At 41.1% G+C, this 18,834-nt stretch overlaps 1 protein-coding gene across 2 annotated transcripts in view; it reads left to right on the top strand.

Annotated features, from left to right (window-relative positions):
- The window catches only part of LOC123364524 (transmembrane protein 68-like), a 45,106-nt gene that overhangs the window by 16,436 nt on the left and 9,836 nt on the right, over nt 1-18,834 (top strand). Inside the window, exons 2-5 of one of the 2 annotated variants that reach the window (XM_045006731.1) lie at nt 1,826-1,990; nt 8,509-8,702; nt 15,954-16,014; nt 16,486-16,625. In XM_045006731.1, the coding sequence (XP_044862666.1) occupies nt 1,826-1,990; nt 8,509-8,702; nt 15,954-16,014; nt 16,486-16,625 (560 nt within the window). Of the gene's footprint in view, nt 1-1,591; nt 1,991-8,508; nt 8,703-15,953; nt 16,015-16,485; nt 16,626-18,834 lie in introns of those variants that run through there. The other variant, XM_045006732.1, reaches the window with a different exon arrangement.

Below are 18,834 nucleotides of genomic sequence, written 5' to 3' on the forward strand. Positions count from 1 at the left end.
TGATTAAGAGTATGTAGTTTAGAGAGAAACTATTGAACAGTATAGAGAAAATAAATGTTTTTACTCATGATTTCACTTTCAAGTTCTAGATATTTTCCCCCCACTTTAGATTTGCCTTGAGTAGGATATTTTTTTAATCTCATCCATGTGTCTCTCCTCTAGGTCTGAAGTGTTTTTAGTTTTCCGAGCTGTAGCATACACAACTCTAGAAAACTATGAGAAAGCTTATTCATTTGAAGTGGTGCTCAATATTCTGTAGGTTCGTTGGTTGCTAATAACTATTCAAGTGTGACATAAACAAAAAAACCCATCAAGTTAGAGAATAGCCTGGATCTTTAGTTGAATACTGTGATGGACTGTACTCCTGTACTCACACTATTGTAATAATATTTGTACAAAGTATGCCTTGTGAGGTATCATTTGAAAACCCATAATTTGCTGGTCATTATTGTCCTGGTAAAATATGTGTGGTGATATTGTATGTGAAGTTATAACATTCTACTGTATGATGTTACTGAAACATGTTCCAAGTCTGGGGAGTGGTCAGACTAGTTCCTCAGAGACAAAGGGCAAGCTGACACATCAGCCAAGTATAAACAAGGTCAATAGGCCATTACCTGCTAAGTGGCTATTCATTGGCAGGAAAAAGGTTATTGGCAGAAAATGTACATTTTAGCAAAGGTTCCTGTGTACATAGTTTTCCCAGCATCATGCTCCCAGGTAGAAATGCTTCTCAAATGGAGGACAGGACTATAAAAAAGGAGGAAGACACCCCACAGGACCCCACCCAACCTCCTCTCTCACTCTCTGTCCATCAATTCACTGCACTAGAAGGAAAAAAGGAAACAGCCATTACACAGAAAGGGTTCTGACCTAAGGAGTTTGGTCTGTAAGACTGTTGAGAACATGTGGTAAGAATAACTTTGCTTTGAATTTAACATAGTTTGTTAAATTAGGCACTAGTTGCATTTTATTTTTCTTCTAACCATTTCTGACTTTTATGCCTTATTCCTTGTATTCACTTAAAATCTGTTTCTTTGTAGTTAATAAGCTTGTTTTATTGTTTTATCGAAACTAGTGTGTTTGAATTGAAGTGTTTGAGAAACTCCACTTGAGATAACAAGATTTGTGCATATCATTCCAATAGAATGATGGACTTTGTATAAACCTGTATTGTCCAGAGAGAGGCTGGACAGCAGAACACGTACATTTGTGGGGAAAATCTGGGATGGGAGTATGCTGGTGTCACCCTACAGTTTAATTCAGGCTGGTAAAAGCCTAGCTGTGGCTGGCAGGCTGCAAGTGCACACAGACATAGCTGGGAGCGACTTACATGCTGGAGGCTGTTTGTGAGCAGTCCTGATGGGAAGCTACAGCCGCAAAGCAGTGTAAAGGGCACACCAGGCAGGCGTGAAACAGCTACTCGCCAGTCTAGATTGTACTGTGGGAAGGCGACAAATGCCATTTACAGGTAAGAATTTTCCCCCTGATTTCTGACTCCTCTTAAATCATGGTCACAATTACAAAAATAAGAACAATGACTCAAGACTGCACCAATACTTTAGGCCTCTGTGGGCTGACGTATGGTTCAGCGATGCAGGAAATCAAGAATAAGGCTGCCATTTTCTCACTGCATTTTGATTATCAAGTGAAATGTTTGACTATCAGAACCAAGAGTTAATTGTTACGCTAAAACTTACTCCTGGTGCAGCTTCCCCACATATCGTCAAGAGTTTCCACAACTCTAGTAAGGAGTTAATGTTATACCACAGGTTGACTGGTATAAAGCTAGTATTGAAACTATTGTACTTTGTACTCTTGACAGGTTATGAGCTTCATGGTATGGAAAAAATTCCGGAAGGACCAGGGCTTATAGTTTATTACCATGGAGCCCTTCCTATAGACTACTGCTACTTTATCTGTAATCTTTATATACAGATGGGAAGACTCTGTTACTCAGTAGTTGATCACGCCTTTGCTAAGTTACCAGGTAAAGTATTTTTATTGTAAATAAGAGAGTTAGTAATATTTTGAATTCCGATATATTAATTCATACCATTTTAGAGACACATAGATTATTACAAATATTAAGACTTAAACAAAATGCTTTCCAGGTATACACTACAGAAAATAGGATAATTTGAAGCATTTGAGAACCTCTGTGGTCTTTTGAATTTCCTTATAGCTAAAGGTTTCTAGATTTCAAAAAACTTTGTGTGTAGCTTTAACATAAAAATGAACTGTTCTTTCTGTTTTCGTTTTATTGGTATGATTGACTGTTGTAAATTGGAAGAATGCAACATTTAATGAGTATTATTGGCTCTTTTTGAGCAAGTCCTAAAATATAAACTATTCTAATGAACTTATTTTCTCAGGGTGAGAATAGAAATCCTTAAATAGAAATCCTATGAAGCATCCAACTCTCATTAAGGTTGTCATTAGGAACCAGTAACTTGCATTGCACAAGAAAATTTGGACTCAGAACGCAAATCTATCCTTGATGTAATTCCATTGAAGTTAATGAAGTTGTACCAAGGGTGAATTTTGTCTACAGTCTTTGTATGTAGTCTTCCAGCACGTTTTCTTTAATAATTTTGTTTTTGTGGCTTCTTCCAATTGATGTTCTGAAAATCAAGATTGGTTACCTTTAACTGAGGTTCTTCAAGATGGACTCTGCATATTCACATGAGATGTGTGATAAATAGGGTAATCTCCTGAAATATCCTGGATCAACTTTACTGCATCAAGTTTTAAAATCTTTGGAACCTATTGTATTAAATGAATTGTTTATGTATCCTTGCGGGGCAGGGATTGTGTGTATTTCCATGGGAAGGGTAAATATTGCTCCCCCAGAATTAAGAACAATATGGGGTGATTAGTCAAAATCGCACAGGTTGCAAAACCTCTAGGGAAGCACCAGCCACTAGCAACGTTTGCCTAAAGTAGTTCAAACTGGATTCTTCAGGGACCAAGAGACAAAGGAAGGGTTTTTGGTTAAATGGTCTGGTGGTAAACTGACTCAGGGCCTTCTTTCTGACCCAGCAGTCGGACAGGCTCTGTGCTCCACAGAAGGTCCCAATCCTTAGGGAAGGGTTGGAAGGACTTTGGCCTACTTAGGCCCCAAAAGACTGGGTTCCTGTTCTGAGCAAAGGGTGTTATGAACTTGAAACCATAGGAAAACCCCTGTGTGTGGTCTGAAGGACTGCTCCTGCCAGAGCCCTTATTGGATTTGGAGTGATCTCTAGTAAGCGTATTAGCACGCATGCAGGTCTTTTTCTGTTTTTAATACGTTTTCTCTGTATTGCTTTTGTGTTCAGACTAAAACAAGTTTGTTTAAAAAGAGATGTTTGGTAGATTAATAGTGGTAATTACACTGTTAACCATCTCTGAAGAGAAGGCAAAACAAGCCTGCTTAGGCAGCCTGTGTTTTGTTGGGGATAGTCACAGTAAAGACAAGGAATGGGTCAGCCTGGAAATACCCTGGTCAGAAAGGAGAGAGATGCATGTCTCCACCCAATGGCTCAATCCAAAGGCAATGGCTGGGGAGCCAGAAGCTCAAGAGTGGGTGCCCTTGCTGGACCACTGAGGGGAAATACAGGTGCCCTGAACTGTGACATATATGATGGCTGTGTGTGTGTGATATCTGTATGAGTGAGAATTGCATAAGTTTCCACAGCAGTGAAACTAAGTACCCTAGAAAGGAGAAGTACAGAGAAAAGTCCCAATCTTTTTGGGAAAGCCTTTGTGAAAAGAGAAGGGGAAGCTGAATTATGAACAGCTGAGGAGACATTAGCTGGTTGAGCTGTGCATAGAAAGGCAGCTCAGCATTGAGGACCTGATGAAAACACAGCTATTAGGTTTGCTGTATTCTAATGAACAGAAGAGGAATAATGGTCCCGGTCTGCAGGGAACTTCCAGCCCACTGGCAGAGGGTACAGCCATCAGGGTAAATCTTGGAGCCAGCTCCTTGGAGGGAAGCAGGTAAGTGGCTGGCAGAGGCACTACCTCTTTTCTACCCAGTCTGAGTGCATCACTGCAACTGGGATCAGAGATGGATCTACAAGTAGATCAGGAGAATCTGCAGCTGGAAAGGGACAAACTGCATCTGGAAATGCAGCAGCTAGCAGACCGGGAGCAAGAGAGAGAAGACTAGGAAAAACAGTGTAAGTACAAGAGAAAAGAAAAGGAGAAGTAGTACCAGCATGAGGAGAGAAAGAAAGACAAACAGCTTCAAAATCCTTATCCAATAGGCAGAACTAGTCCTCAGGTACTTGTCCTGGTGGGTGGTATAGACCCCAAATTACTTCCTCATTTTAGGGAGGGGGATGACATAGATGTGTTTCTAAATGCTTTGGAAAGGGGTTGTGAATTGATAGGTCTCAAATGTAATTGTTAACACGGAATTATCATTGAGTGGTATATTTCCAGTGGGGTCCCACAGGGATCGGTTCTGGGCCCTATATTATTTTACATTTTTATCAGTGACCTGCAAGAAAACATAAAATCATTTGTGATAAAGTTTGCAGATGACACAAATTGGGGGAGTGGTAAATAATGAAAAGAAAAGGAGTACTTGTGGCACCTTAGAGACTAACAAATTTATTTCAGCATAAGCTTTCGTGGGCTACAGCTCACTTCTTCGGATGCATAGAATGGAACACACAGACAGGAAGTATTTATACATACAGAGAACATGAAAAGGTGGAAGTACGCATACCAACTGTCTGTGTGTTCCATTCTATGCATCCGAAGAAGTGAGCTGTAGCCCACGAAAGCTTATGCTGAAATAAATTTGTTAGTCTCTAAGGTGCCACAAGTACTCCTGTTCTTTTTGCGGATACAGACTAACGCGGCTGCTACTCTGAAACCTGTAAATAATGAAGCGGACAGTCACTGATTGAGAGCAATGAGGACCACTTCATAAACTGGGCATAAGCAAACAATATGTGTTTTAATATGGCTAAATGTAAATGTATACCTGTAGGAACAAAGAACATAGGCTGTACTGACAGGATGGGAGACTCCATCCTGGGAAGCAATGACTCTGAAAAAGATTTTGGGTCATGGTGCATAATCTGCTGATCATGACCTCCCAGTGTGATGCTCTGACCAAAAGGGCTAATGTGATCCTTGAATGAATAAACAGGGGAATATTGAGTAGAGAAGCTATTTTTTCTCTGTATTTTGCACTGCTGTCACTGCTGCTGGAGTACTGTGTCCAATTCTGGTGCTCATAATTCAAGAAGGATGTTGATAAATTGGAGAGAGTTCAGAGAAAAGCCACAAGAATTATTAAAGGATTAGACAACATGCCTTATAGAGAAAGTTAAGGGGTAACTTGATTATAATCCATAAGTACCTAGCTGGGGAACATATGTTTAATAATAGGCTCTTCGGTCTAGCAGAGAAAGGTATAACACAATCCAATATCTGGAAGATGAAACTAGACAAATTCAGACTGGAAATAAGGTGTAAATTTTTAACAGTGAAGATAATTAACCATTAGAGCAATTTACCAAGGGTTGCGATGGATTCTCCATCACTGACAATTTTAAAATCAAGATTGGGTGTTTTTCTATAATACATGCTCTAGCACAGTGGTTCTCAAACTTTTGTATTAGTGACCCTTTTCACATAGCAAGTCTCTGAGTGACACCCTCCTCCCTCCTTATAAATTAAAACCACTTTTTTATATATTTAACAACATTATAAATGCTCGATGCAAAGTGGGGTTTGGGGTGGAGGCTGAAGCTCGCGACCCCCCATATAATAACCTTGCAACCTCCTAAGGCCTTCCAATCTCAAGTTTGACAACCCCTGCTCTAGCAATTATTTTGGGGAAGTTTGGTGATCTGTGTTCAGTGGCCTGGATCTGAATGTCTTGTATCTGAATATGTTCCTCCTCTTCAGACAAAATGTTTGCTGTCACAGAAGGCAATTGAGGGTGATAATTACCTTCCATAACCAAATCTTAGATCCTCAGATTCAGAAAAGGTAATTGTAGTGAGGGGGCCTGGCCTCCCTCCAAGACTGACAGGGAGGAACCACTCTCCATCCCCTGGTAGGCAGAGCCAGGCAAGCCGTTCCCACCCTGCTGGAAGCAGGGTGGTGGGAAAGGAAGTTTAAAAGGTGGGCCCTGCAGCTCAGTTGCGCAAGAGCCAGAGAAGGAAGCAGATGTTGTTTGTCTGCTGCCAAGCCCTGTGCCTGAGACGGAGCTCTGCTGCACTGAGGACCCAGAGGAGATGGCAGGACTGCTGACAGACCGGGACTCAGAGGAGCTACTGGGACTGCCTCTGGTTGTGTACCTCGGGGAGACGGAGGAATCCCAGGAGACAGAGATACATGCCAAAGGGGTAGTAGGAAGTAGCAGAGGGATGCCAGATGATAGTCCAGTTATGTTGGCAGAATTCAGGTCAGCATGTTTTGGCCAGATCCTCGCTGACCCAGTGGTTCTGGGCCGTGGGCTAGGACCCTGTGGAGTAGGGTGGGCCTGAGTCCCCCTACCCTCTGCAGCTGCCCTACCCCTGGGGTGGCCACCTACTCACCTTAGGCCAAGAGGCCTGTGTTTGCCCACTGTCTGCCTGAGCCAGGAGGGTAAGCAATAGACTGCTTACTGCTCTGCCCTGCCCAGAGGGTCAGAGCCACTTTAAAACTGCTTATTGTTCTGCCTTGTCAGAGGGTCAGAGCTCTGAGACTGCTTATTACCTGCCTGCAATTTGGCGGCAGGTCTTTCCCTCTGAGAGGGACTGAGGAACCTGCCACCGAATTGCTGCCAAAGAGCCCGATGTGCCGCCCCTTCCCCTTGGCCGCCCCAAGCACCTGCTTGCTGAGCTGGTGCCTGGAGCCGGCCCTGGGCCCAGGGTTGGTTCCCAGTGGGGTGGGCGGGCCAAGGCTCCCCTACCCCTGCCCTCACTACAGGAGGGACTTGAACCACCGGTGCTCCTCACTGTATCTCTGAGCAAAGGGCAACCAGGACTATGGATGGTGGGGTGGGCCCTAGGTGCACTAACCACTAACCCACCAAGGACTCTATTACACTACCTTTACTGCACTAGTATCTAGAGGTTTGTTAATTAAATACAGATTTCCCTAGGAGCTAGTGGTTTGTTCACCTATGCTATTCTCCTTAGGATCTGTTTACTCCCCATAGTGCTCATTGTGGTATGTATGATTCCACTTTTGTATTCATTTAAAGTTAAGTGTCTTTGTAAGAAGTGTCTTTAAGACAACTGAAAACAGTTGGTGAGGAACATCTCACTTTCAGTAATCTTTATTTCATTTGTAACTCTCAAATTCAAAGACCAAATTGTGAACTCAGAAAGAAAGAAATGGTTGTAAAATTTCCCAGTATACATCTATAGTTTCAAAAATTCTTACTATGCTTAGCATAGTTATGTTATTGAAGCAAATTAGAAAAACAGAAAATCTGTTCATGCTACCATTTTTAATCTGTCTCTGGGTATTCGGATGTATATCATGTTTCCCTGTGTTGTGACTCTTTGCTCCTTGTCCTCAGACTACAAGACGTTATAGCCTATAATCCAAACAAAAATTATTCATTTCACAATAAAGTAATACACCTCTACCCCGATATAATGCTGTCCTCGGGAGCCAAAAAATCTTACCGCGTTATAGGTAAAACCGCGTTATATCAAACTTGCTTTGATCCGCCGGAGTGTGCATTCCCCTCTCCCCACAACCCGGAGCACTGCTTTACTGCGTTATATTCGAATTCGTGTTATATCGGGTCACATTATATCGGAATAGAGGTGTAGTAAAGTTAGGCGTATTATCATGTGCTGTGTGTGTATATTTTTCTGGGTGAGCAACTATGTGTGACTTTCTTTTAACTCATTCAAGTCAGGGACGGCATGTACATGAAAGGGCTATTCAAGTTCAAGCTGTAAATTTGTAAAACATTTCTTATTGCCAGTTGAGCCTGATACAAAGTCTCAGAAGTTTTTTAATGTAGCAGTGAAACTATGGACCAAATTCTTCAGCCTTTGTTCAGGCAAGATTCTCAATAAAGTCAAATATTGTCTTTACATTTGTACCCATCAACAGCTACCGAAGCAGTAACTGAAAAATACACAGTCCATTCAGCACAGTCCAGTCACCCTGCAGAAACTCTTCTGGTTTTTTATTCCATCTATTTTGCCAGTTCTTTTCTCCAGTGTTGAGTAAAGGTCTCTTGATACCTTCCTTGTCCATCATATTGATTATTATGGCTGGAACTCTGCCACACTTGGAAAGTGCAAGTACATTTCCATGCTACTGTGGATTGAAGCTGTAACCCCTAATTGTAGCTGAATATTTATACTGGATTTGTTACTGATGACTATGAAATCTCCAGTTTTATCAGATATGTAATATGTAGACACACTTAAAATTGCTGAAGGGGTGGGTGTTGGAGAGTTTTTCATTAGATTTTATTTTCAATATGTGCAGGTAATTATGTAATGAGGTTTAATGCACCATATTGATCTCTACTGGTTATGTTTATTGCAGGAATACAACTGTATTTAAACCTGTTACCTGGAGTGCATAGTGGAAGAGATGAAAGTGTTGAAATTCTGAAGAAAGGCAACTTATTGAGTGTCGCACCAGGTGGAGCTCGAGAAGCATTGTTTAGTGATGAAAACTACAACCTCCTGTGGGGTAATCGCAAAGGCTTTGCTCAAGTGGCCATAGATGCAAAAGTGGTGAGTGGTTCTTGTATGTGTCTATAAATATGTGTAATCCACTGATCAATGTGTGTTACACATGTATCAGGGGGTAGCCGTATTAGTCTGTATCCACAAAAACAACAAGGAGACCGGTGGCACCCAAATAAATCTGTTAGTCTTTAAAGTGTCACCGGACTCCTTGTTGTTTTTGTGTGTTACATGTCTGTCTCTGTGCCCAAGCCACAAAGAATGTGAGTCTATTACAGCTGCTAGCTACAGAGACTAGCTCTTTAACTGATACTTTCAATATTCATGCTTTTCGCTCTGGAAGGCCCTGATTCAATCTCCTAGATGGTAGCCATCACATTAGCACATATGTATACTCTACAACACAGGGATCCAAAGATGAATCAAGTAATTCTGATTTCAAGTATGTTTTGTAAAATGGATTCTCTTTCTAGGATTATAAAATGTGACCTAAGAAGGTTCAAAATCAATTATTTTTATATTCACAGGATTATTATAGTCTAATGTCAGATATAAAAATAGCAATCTTGTGAGATTATGTACTTAAGGGATAATAAAGTACTTTGGTTTTAAGATGAATGGTCTCCAGTTAAGTAGCCTCTTATTTATCTGTAAAAAAAACTATTGCCTTATCAAGACTAAGCTTGATAAGTTTATGGAGGGGATGGTATGATGGGATAGCCTAATGTTGGCAATTAATTGATCTTTGACTATTAGCTGTAAATATGCCCAATGGCCTGTGATGGGATGTTAGATGGGGTGGGATCTGAGTTACTACAGAGAATTCTATCCTGGGTGTCTGGCTGGTGAGTCTTGCCCACATGCTCAGGGTTTAGCTGATTGTCATATTTGGGGTTGGAAAGGAATTTTCCTCCAGGGCAGATTGGCAGAGGCCCTGGGGGGTTTTCGCCTTCCTCTGCAGCATGGGGCACAGGTCACTTGCTGGAAGATTCTCTGCACCTTGAAGTCTTTAAACCACGATTTGAGGACTTCAATAGCTCAGTCATAGGTTAGGGATTTGATACAGGAGTGGGTGGATGAGATTCTGTGGCCTGCATTGTGCAGGAGGTCAGACTAGACAATCATAATGGTAGGGAAATATGAAAAAGAATACCCAAAGCTAGCACTGAATTACAATTAATGATGGTATGGTGCAAGCTACATTCTAGAGAGAGATTATAAATTTACTGAGATAGATTCTATTGATGCTCCAGAACAGAGAACAGAAGGGTGTGCTGTCTGCTGGGTGCTAAGATACGGGATGTGGACCTGAGGCTGAAAAGGATCCTAACGGGAGTGGGAAAGAATCCGTTGATTATCCTTCATGTGGGAACAAATGATATGGCTAGATTCGCACTGGAACGTATCAAGGGAGACTATGCCAGACTGGGGAAGATGCTTAAGGAAATCGAGGCTCAGGTGATCTTCAGTGGGATTCTGCCTGTTCCTAGAGAAGGGCAACAAAGGTGTGACAAGATTATGGCGATCAACAGATGGCTCAGGCAGTGGTGCTATAAGGAGGGCTTTGGGATGTACGGCCACTGGGAAGCATTCATGGACAGAGGACTGTTCTCTTGGGATGGACTTCACCTGAGTAAGGAGGGAAATAGACTTCTAGGATGGAGGCTCGCCCAACTGATTAAGAGAGCTTTAAACTAGGAATTTGAGGGAGATGGTTGGGAGATGTCCAAGTAATCTCCACGCCGGAATTTAACATTGAGAGGGAAGAAAACAAAGTAAGAGAGGATACAGCCGTGGGCAGAAGAATGGACATAAGGAGGAAGGGTAGTGTAGATACCAGTCTAATAGGTGATACTGGTGGTAGAATGTCTGTGCCTAACCGGGCAAAGAATGTCAGTGAAACCAAATGGCAAAAATTAAGATGTTTGTACACTAATGCGAGGAGCCTAGGTAACAAAATGGAGGAACTAGAGCTACTGGTGCAGGAAGTGAAACCGTATATTATAGAGATAACAGAAACTTGGTGGAATAGTAGTCATGACTGGAGTACAAGTATTGAAGGCGATGTGCTGTTTAGGAAAGACAGAAATAAAGGCAAAGGTGGTGGAGTAGCATTGTATATCAATGATGAGGTAGACTGTAAAGAAATAAGAAGGGATGGAATGGATAAGACAGAGTCTGTCTGGGCAAAAATCACATTGGGAAAGAAACCTACTAGAGCCTCCCCTGAGATAGTGCTTGGGGTGTGCTACAGACCGCCGGGATCTGATTTGGATATGGATAGAGACCTCTTTAATGTTTTTTTAATGAAGTAAACACTAATGGGAATTGTGTGATCATGGGAGACTTTAACTTCCCAAACATAGACTTGAGGACAAGTGCTAGTAACAATAATAGGTCTCAGATTTTTCTGGATGTGATAGCTGATGGATTTCTTCACCAAGTAGTTGAAGAACCAACAAGAGGAGATGCCATTTTAGATTTGGTTTTGGTGAGTAGTGAGGACCTCATAGAAGAAATGGTTGTAGGGGACAACCTTGGTTCGAGTGATCATGAGCTAATTCAGTTCAAACTAGATGGAAAGATAAACAAAAATAGATCTGGGACTAGGGTTTTTGATTTCAAAAGGGCTAACTTTAAAGAATTAAGGAAATTAGTTAGGGAAGTGGATTGGACTGAAGAACTTGTGGATCTAAAGGCGGAGGAGGCCTGGAATTACTTCAAGTCAAAGTTGCAGAAACTATCAGAAGCCTGCATCCCAAGAAAAGGGAAAAAAATCATAGGCAGGAGTTGTAGACCCAGCTGGATGAGCAAGCATCTCAGAGAGGTGATTAAGAAAAAGCAGAAAGCCTACAAGGAGTGGAAGATGGGCGGGATTAGCAAGGAAAGCTACCTTATTGAGGTCAGAACATGTAGGGATGAAGTGAGAAATGCTAAAAGGCGTGTAGAGTTGGACTTTGCAAAGGGAATTAAAACCAATAGTAAAAGGTTCTATAGCCATATAAATAAGAAGAAAACAAAGAAAGAAGAAATGGGACCGCTAAACACTGAGGATGGAATGGAGGTTAAGGATAATCTAGGCATGGCCCAATATCTAAATAAATACTTTGCCTCAGTCTTTAATAAGGCTAATGAGGAGCTTAGGGATAATGGAAGGATGACAAATGGGAATGAGGATATGGAGGTAGATATTACCACATCTGAGGTAGAAACCAAACTCGAACAGCTTAATGGGACAAAATTGGAGGGCCCAGATAATCTTCATCCAAGAATATTAAAGGAACTGGCACATGAAATTGCAAGCCCATTAGCAAGAATTTTTAATGAATCAGTAAACTCAGGGGTTGTACCGTATGACTGGAGAATTGCTAACATAGTTCCTATTTTTAAGAAAGGGAAAAAAAGTGATCCGAGTAACTATAGGCCTGTTAGTTTGACATCTGTAGTATGTAAGATCTTGGAAAACATTTTGAAGGAGAAAGTAGTTAAGGACATTGAAGTCAATGGTAATTGGGAGAAAATACAACATGGTTTTACAAAAGGTAGATCGTGCCAAACCAACCTGATCTCCTTTTTTGAGAAGGTAACAGATTTTTTAGACAAAGGAAATGCAGTGGATCTAATTTACCTCGATTTCAGTAAGGCATTTGACACGGTTCCACATGGGGAATTATTAGTTAAATTGGAAAAGATGGGGATCAGTATGAAAATTGAAAGGTGGATAAGGAACTGGTTAAAGGGGAGACTACAACGGGTCGTACTGAAAGGTGAACTGTCAGGCTGGAAGGAGGTTACTAGTGGAGTTCCTCAGGGATCAGTTTTGGGACCAATCTTATTTAACCTTTTTATTACTGACCTTGGCACAAAAAGCGGGAATGTGCTAATAAAGTTTGCGGATGACACAAAGCTGGGAGGTATTGCTAACACAGAGAAGGACCGGGATATCATACGGGAAGATCTGGATGACCTTGTAAACTGGAGTAATAGTAATAAGATGAAATTTAATAGTGAAAAGTGCAAGGTCATGCATTTAGGGATTAATAACAAGAATTTTAGTTATAAATTGGGGACACATCAGTTGGAAGTAATGGAGAAGGAGAAGGACCTCTGAGTATTGGTTGATCACAGGATGACTATGAGCCGCCAATGTGATATGGCCGTTAAAAAAGCTAATGCAGTTTTAGGATGCATCAGGCGAGGTATTTCCAGCAAAGATAAGGAGGTGTTAGTACCTTTGTACAAGGCACTGGTGAGACCTCATCTGGAATAATGTGTGCAGTTCTGGTCTCCAGTGTTTAAGAAGGATGAATTCAAACTGGAACAGGTTCAGAGACGGGCTACTAGGATGATCCGAGGAATGGAAAACCTGTCTTATGAAAGGAGACTCAAAGAGCTTGGCTTGTTTAGCCTAACCAAAAGAAGGCTGAGGGGGGATATGATTGCTCTTTATAAATATATCAGAGGGATTAATATTAGGGAGGGAGAGGAATTATTTAAGCTTAGTACCAATGTGGACACAAGAACAAATGGATATAAACTGGACACTAGGAAGTTTAGACTTGAAATTAGACGAAGGTTTCTAACCATTAGAGGAGTGAAGTTCTGGAACAGCCTTCCAAGGGGAGTAGTGGGGGCAAAAGACATATCTGGCTTTAAGACTAATCTTGATAAGTTTATGGAGGGGATGGGATAGCCTAATTTTGACAATTAATTTAGCAATTGATCATTGGTTATCAGCAGGTAAGTATGCCCAGTGGTCTGTGATGGGATGTTAGATGGGTTGGGATCTGAGTTACTATAGAGAATTCTTTCCTGGGTGCTGGCTGGTGAGTCTTGCCCACATGCTCAGGGTTTAACTGATCACCATATTTGGAGTCAGGAAGGAATTTTCCTCTGGGGCAGATTGGCAGAGGCCCTGGAGGTTTTTTGCTTTCCTCTGCAGCATGGGGCATGGGTCACTTGCTGGAGGATTCTCTGCAGCTTGAGGTCTTCACATGACAATTTGAGGACTTCAATAACTCAGACATAGGTTAGGGGTTTGTTATAGAAGTGGATGGGTGAGATTCTGTGGCCTGCATTGTGCAGGAGGTCAGACTATATGATCATAATGGTCCCTTCTGACCTTAAAGTCTATGAGTCTATGAGTTTATGTATACATACTGTAAGAGTGAGTGTGTGTGTCTGTGTATAAAAATATGATGAATAAGGTTGGTATTGACAATATTATTCTATCGAAACATGCCCTTGTGTGGGCTGTTGTAGAAGCAGTGGAGAGCTTCATCATTGAGAATTCTTGTTTTTCCATCTCAGAAATTTAAAGGATTAATATTGACACATTTTTTAGTGGAAGGGACTAAAATAATAATTTCTTAAAGGGCCCAATTTTAATTAAGTTCTCATTTTATAAATTATCCAGAATAGGTTTTCTGAGTCTTCAAGTCAATCTTTCGTCACAGTTACATGCTGTAAATTTGGGAGTTCTTCATACAAAGCATACAGGTTGAATCCTTGCTTTAAGTGGAAAACTGAGTAGATGCCCTACTGTTTGTGTCTCCATAATATACCCCTGTAAGACTGTTGTCCCTGAAATTACTGCCACATAAGTAGTGCAGTGTGGAAGGAGACTTAGAAAATATAATTTGGCATTACCTGAAAATACAGAATTATTGACAGAAAATGATAAATGATACCAAAAACATTAATGGACTGAGAAATGGTAAGTTCTCCCTGCAGGTAGATTTGTCACCTTTGCACTCTCCTGACCCTGGGGCTACTGGGCCTCAGTGTTGGTGACGCTTTGAGTATGCTCTATTTTAAATAGGCAGCCCTTGGCCTCAAAGGACCATAATGGCAACCATGGATCTCCAGGACGTAGACACCTGCTGGTCATGCTTCCTTTTTCCCAGCTACCCCTCCTCCCCCATGCTGGGGGTTGAAGGAGAAGGTGTAATGAGAGCTGCTCTGATGTCTCTGGGTCACCCAAGGACTCCTCATAGGCAGAGGAACTCCACATGTGATTGGTTAAGCCAGCTTTAGGAAGAACTGGTGCAAAAGAGGATTGGGCTGTTTTTTCTAGCAGGCAAATATACTATAGTAAGAACATGGAAGTTATGAGTCTCCCCCCATCTTGTAGTGACTGGTTATGAAGCATAGGGCATGTGATGGAAATGGAGCATTGGACTTTTAACTTTAAATTTTAAAAAAGATTGTAGATTCCCTTCTTAAATTATGTGGTAGAAAATCCGCAAACCCCAAAAGAGGGAAGGGGACAAAGTGACTATTTTAACCGGAAATTGGACTAATTTAAATTCAATCTTAAATCAGTGGAGTAGAGTGCAGAATTCTTCAGGTGTACTGTTGACGTGTTGTAGGGATGTTGCACAAGAAATACACTCTCTGTTAAGATGCGGTCTACGCTATAAAAAAGTTTAAGAAGCCCCTGCTCTAATTCATATCTCTGATAAACCTCTTGGGATAGGAACTGAAGGGGAAGCAAAGTTCTATGCTATGCCACGTACATAGTTGGCACTCGATCTATAACAACAGTAATGAAGACACTGTCACCACATAAGATTTAGGAAGAACCTCTGCTGTGAGGTGATGTGACCTATACTAGCTCAATATGTGTTTTAGAAAGACAATAATCTGCATCATATTTGAGGAAAAATTATTTTCTGAGAAATTACAACTTAAAACTATTTAGTATTAAAGGCATTAGAAAGGAAACATTAGTTATGCATTATCATCCTTTCTTGTTCTCTGCCACAACATTTGCAGGCGTTTCATAGTAAAAATGGGACTCTTACACTGCATAGTCTGTTTTCTATAGGACTTTTGCAAGATTTTGTTACCAACATAATATATGTCTGGATGATTTTTTGTCTAACTCACTAACTCTGACTTCTTAGGCACTGAAAAAAATTGCTGAACAAACTCATGAAACTGAAAATTCTGTGGAATTTTTTTTTCTGCTTCTAAATGTTATCCTGTCAGTATTGTTTTGGTGTTCATCCTTTTAACAGCAACATGTGACATCGGTTCTAAGAACCCTCAGAAAATGAAGTCTCACCTGGTACATAACTAGCTGTAGTTTTTCCTGACAAACATGTGACTCCTTTTGAGTTTCTAGTCATGATAACTTATCAGTTTCATTTTGATTTAGTGGGATGGTAAAGTTGCCTATAACCACATGATATAGATGAAGAATGTCTCTCTACAGAGATGATGAAATATTTAAAACAAAAACTGAGGTTGAACTATTGTCCAAAGTCTTACAACTTCTTTTTCCTTAATTCTTAGCCCATCATCCCTTTGTTTACACAGAATATTCGGGAAGGATGTTGGACACTTGGAAAAATAGGTGAGATTTACTTCATATGTAGCTTTTCACGTTCTTAGAGTTTTCTTTTATTTATATTTTCAAAATCAACTGTTTCTGGGAAATACTAGTCTTGGGAATTTCTTTAGACTATTTTGTTCTCTTTCAATTCTGGAACTGTTTCTTTGTGATGTAAACCGAAGTGCACACTGGTTAGCTAATCTGAATACTGTATGCATTTATTGGACTAAGCATTAATTGTTCTCTACATGGTGACCCATTTTAACCTGGTAATGAATATGCAGGAGGTAATGTAAGAGTAGATAAATATTTTCAAGATTATGTGGCCTGCATATTGTTTGACCTACTTTATGTAGCCTTTCATCAAACCCCTATCATTTAAAATTTGTTAGTTGCAATCCAGAACCATTGTGATTCAGGGACTCTGCTGGCTTCTATGGTTCTCTCTCAAAATGTAACACCACCCCGTCCCACCTTTTTTCTAATACACAGGGTTTTTTAGGTGGTTCTATGAACGTTCTCGATTGCCACTCATTCCTGTATATGGAGGGTTCCCAGTCAAACTTTGCACATATGTTGGAGATCCCATTCCATATGATCCAAATATAACAGCTACGGAACTAGTTGAAAAGGTAAGTTGGGTGTTCTCTTTGAAACTTTTGGGAGCCTACAGTCTTAGTTTAAATGATGTTGAAGTGGCCCATTTCAGACAGTTAACACTACTCATGACCACTTTCAAAGTTATTTTTCCTCCCTTGGTATCCTGCTGTTAATTGAATTGTCTTGTTAGACTGACCTCACACTTGGTAAGGCAACTCACATCCTTTCATGTATTTATACCTGCTCCTGTATTTTCCACTCTATGCAGCTGATGAAGTGGGTTCTAGCCCACAAAAGCTTTGCCCAAATACATTTTTTAGTCTCTAAGGTGCCACAAGGACTCCTCGTTGTTTTTGTTGATACAGACTAACACGGCTACCACTCTGACTCCTAAGTTGTGAACCCTGTGAAGATGCACTCCATCAGTCAAAGAAATGAAAATACTTCTGTGAAGTTAGTTTTCGATGTAAGCAATCAGTTTAGTTGCCACTGCGATATTATCTGGATCATCCCTAAAGGGGAGGTGGTCCATTAAATAAATTGTCTCCTCAGGTGTATCCTACCTTATGAAAAACATTGGGGACCCACCATGTCTTGAATAAAAAAAAAAAAAGCAAAAAAACTTGTGTGGCACAAAGTGTGTTGAATTTAGGTATCTTGATTATAATACTTCTCATTTTATTTTGATCTGAGTGAAAATACTTCTTAGGTTCCAATATCAGACCCCAGTCCAAACACATCTATAGTCATCTGAGCTGTGCCGCTCCTGAAAGACTGTGGGTCTGAATGACCCAGGAGAGACTCATCAAGTTAGCATGAAGTTTTTCCTCTGGGAGATCCAAAGGGGAGAGGAGAAAAGGATTTACTGCTGCAAACTGTGGAACACAGTGGGAAGAGGAGAGCTAACACAAATTTCCTATCTCCAACCGCCTGCTCTTATTCCCATTAGACTCTTCACCTATGCTCTGCCACATACAGTTCTTCATCTCCAAATAGGAACAGCACTACTGTGTGGTCAGGGATAGGTAGACAACCTCAGTAGACTGGTTTTATTTTTGTGGTGATGTTAATATAAAAAATGCCTTGCAGTGCTTTGGGGCATGAGAAGGGGCATAGTTAATATGTGATGTATTTATTTCTTTTTTGGTTGCAAGAGATTAAATTTGGAGGTCAGATACAGTTCCCTCACTGCATTTTCTTGACTAGTAGCTCATTCAGGAAGTCGTTCAGGGCAAACATTCAGCACGACCTGCCCAGCAATACTATAGGAGTTTTTAATGGTCCATGGCTGTCAAGTCTCCTCTTTAACATCTTAGAGAGTGAGTGTAGAAACCTGAAAAGAACAGTGCTCCTGTATTCTTCCCTCCCAGACTTTGCCTCTCCCAGCCTCCCCCCCCCCCGCCACCATCTCTCCCCGGCCCCACCCAAATTATAATCAATACAATAGGGAAGAAAAGACTTACCCTGTTGGGTTGTCTGGAATCTGGAAACTATGTGGCAAGTGTATTAATGCAAGGAGGAAGTGCAGAACAGCTATATAGGCATTCCACAGCCATCAAGAAGGGATAAGCTTCCCTGTAGCCTACACCCCAAACCACAGATTCCCTTGCAAAGCCTTTGTCTGCTTCGTTTCATCAGAGGCAAGTCGTTAGCCACAAGGCTTGGGGGCAGCAGAGGTGATGTCTTGCATCATAGCTCCTTGCCCTCAGGCAGCTCCTGTAATCTTTTTCGGCGGGGGGCTAGAAGGACTGTACAATTATTGCCTCTTTCCTCCTGTTTTTTTTTACCCTTTTCTATTTTGTGGTATCTTTTGATTCTGTAGTGATAAGTGCAGCATAAATGCTTACATGGATAGAAGACAGTTGAGGAACTGCACAAAGCAGTTTCTAAAACCAAAAATTAATTCAAATATAGTCAAGCCCTGGCTGACTTTCTGAAGGAGCAAAATACCTTTTCTGCTCCCAGATTTCAGACTGAGCCACTCATTTGGATCTGGAAATACAGGAGCAGATAGTGTCCCTCACCAGCATAAACATGATTTCAGCCACTTACAAGTTCAGAGAAGCATTTGTTTCCCCTTAGATTCACATAATCAACGTCCTGTCTCCCCTTCCCCTCACCACCACCACCACAGAGGGGAATGGCATCCTGAGTGTACAATGGGAAAAGCCAGGGACCTGAAGGAAACCAAATATATTAGAGTCTCCCTTCTCTCTGCAGCACCTGCCCTACCTCAACACA

Source organism: Mauremys mutica, chromosome 2 (assembly GCF_020497125.1).
Source record: "Mauremys mutica isolate MM-2020 ecotype Southern chromosome 2, ASM2049712v1, whole genome shotgun sequence".
NCBI classification, from domain to species: domain Eukaryota; kingdom Metazoa; phylum Chordata; order Testudines; family Geoemydidae; genus Mauremys; species Mauremys mutica.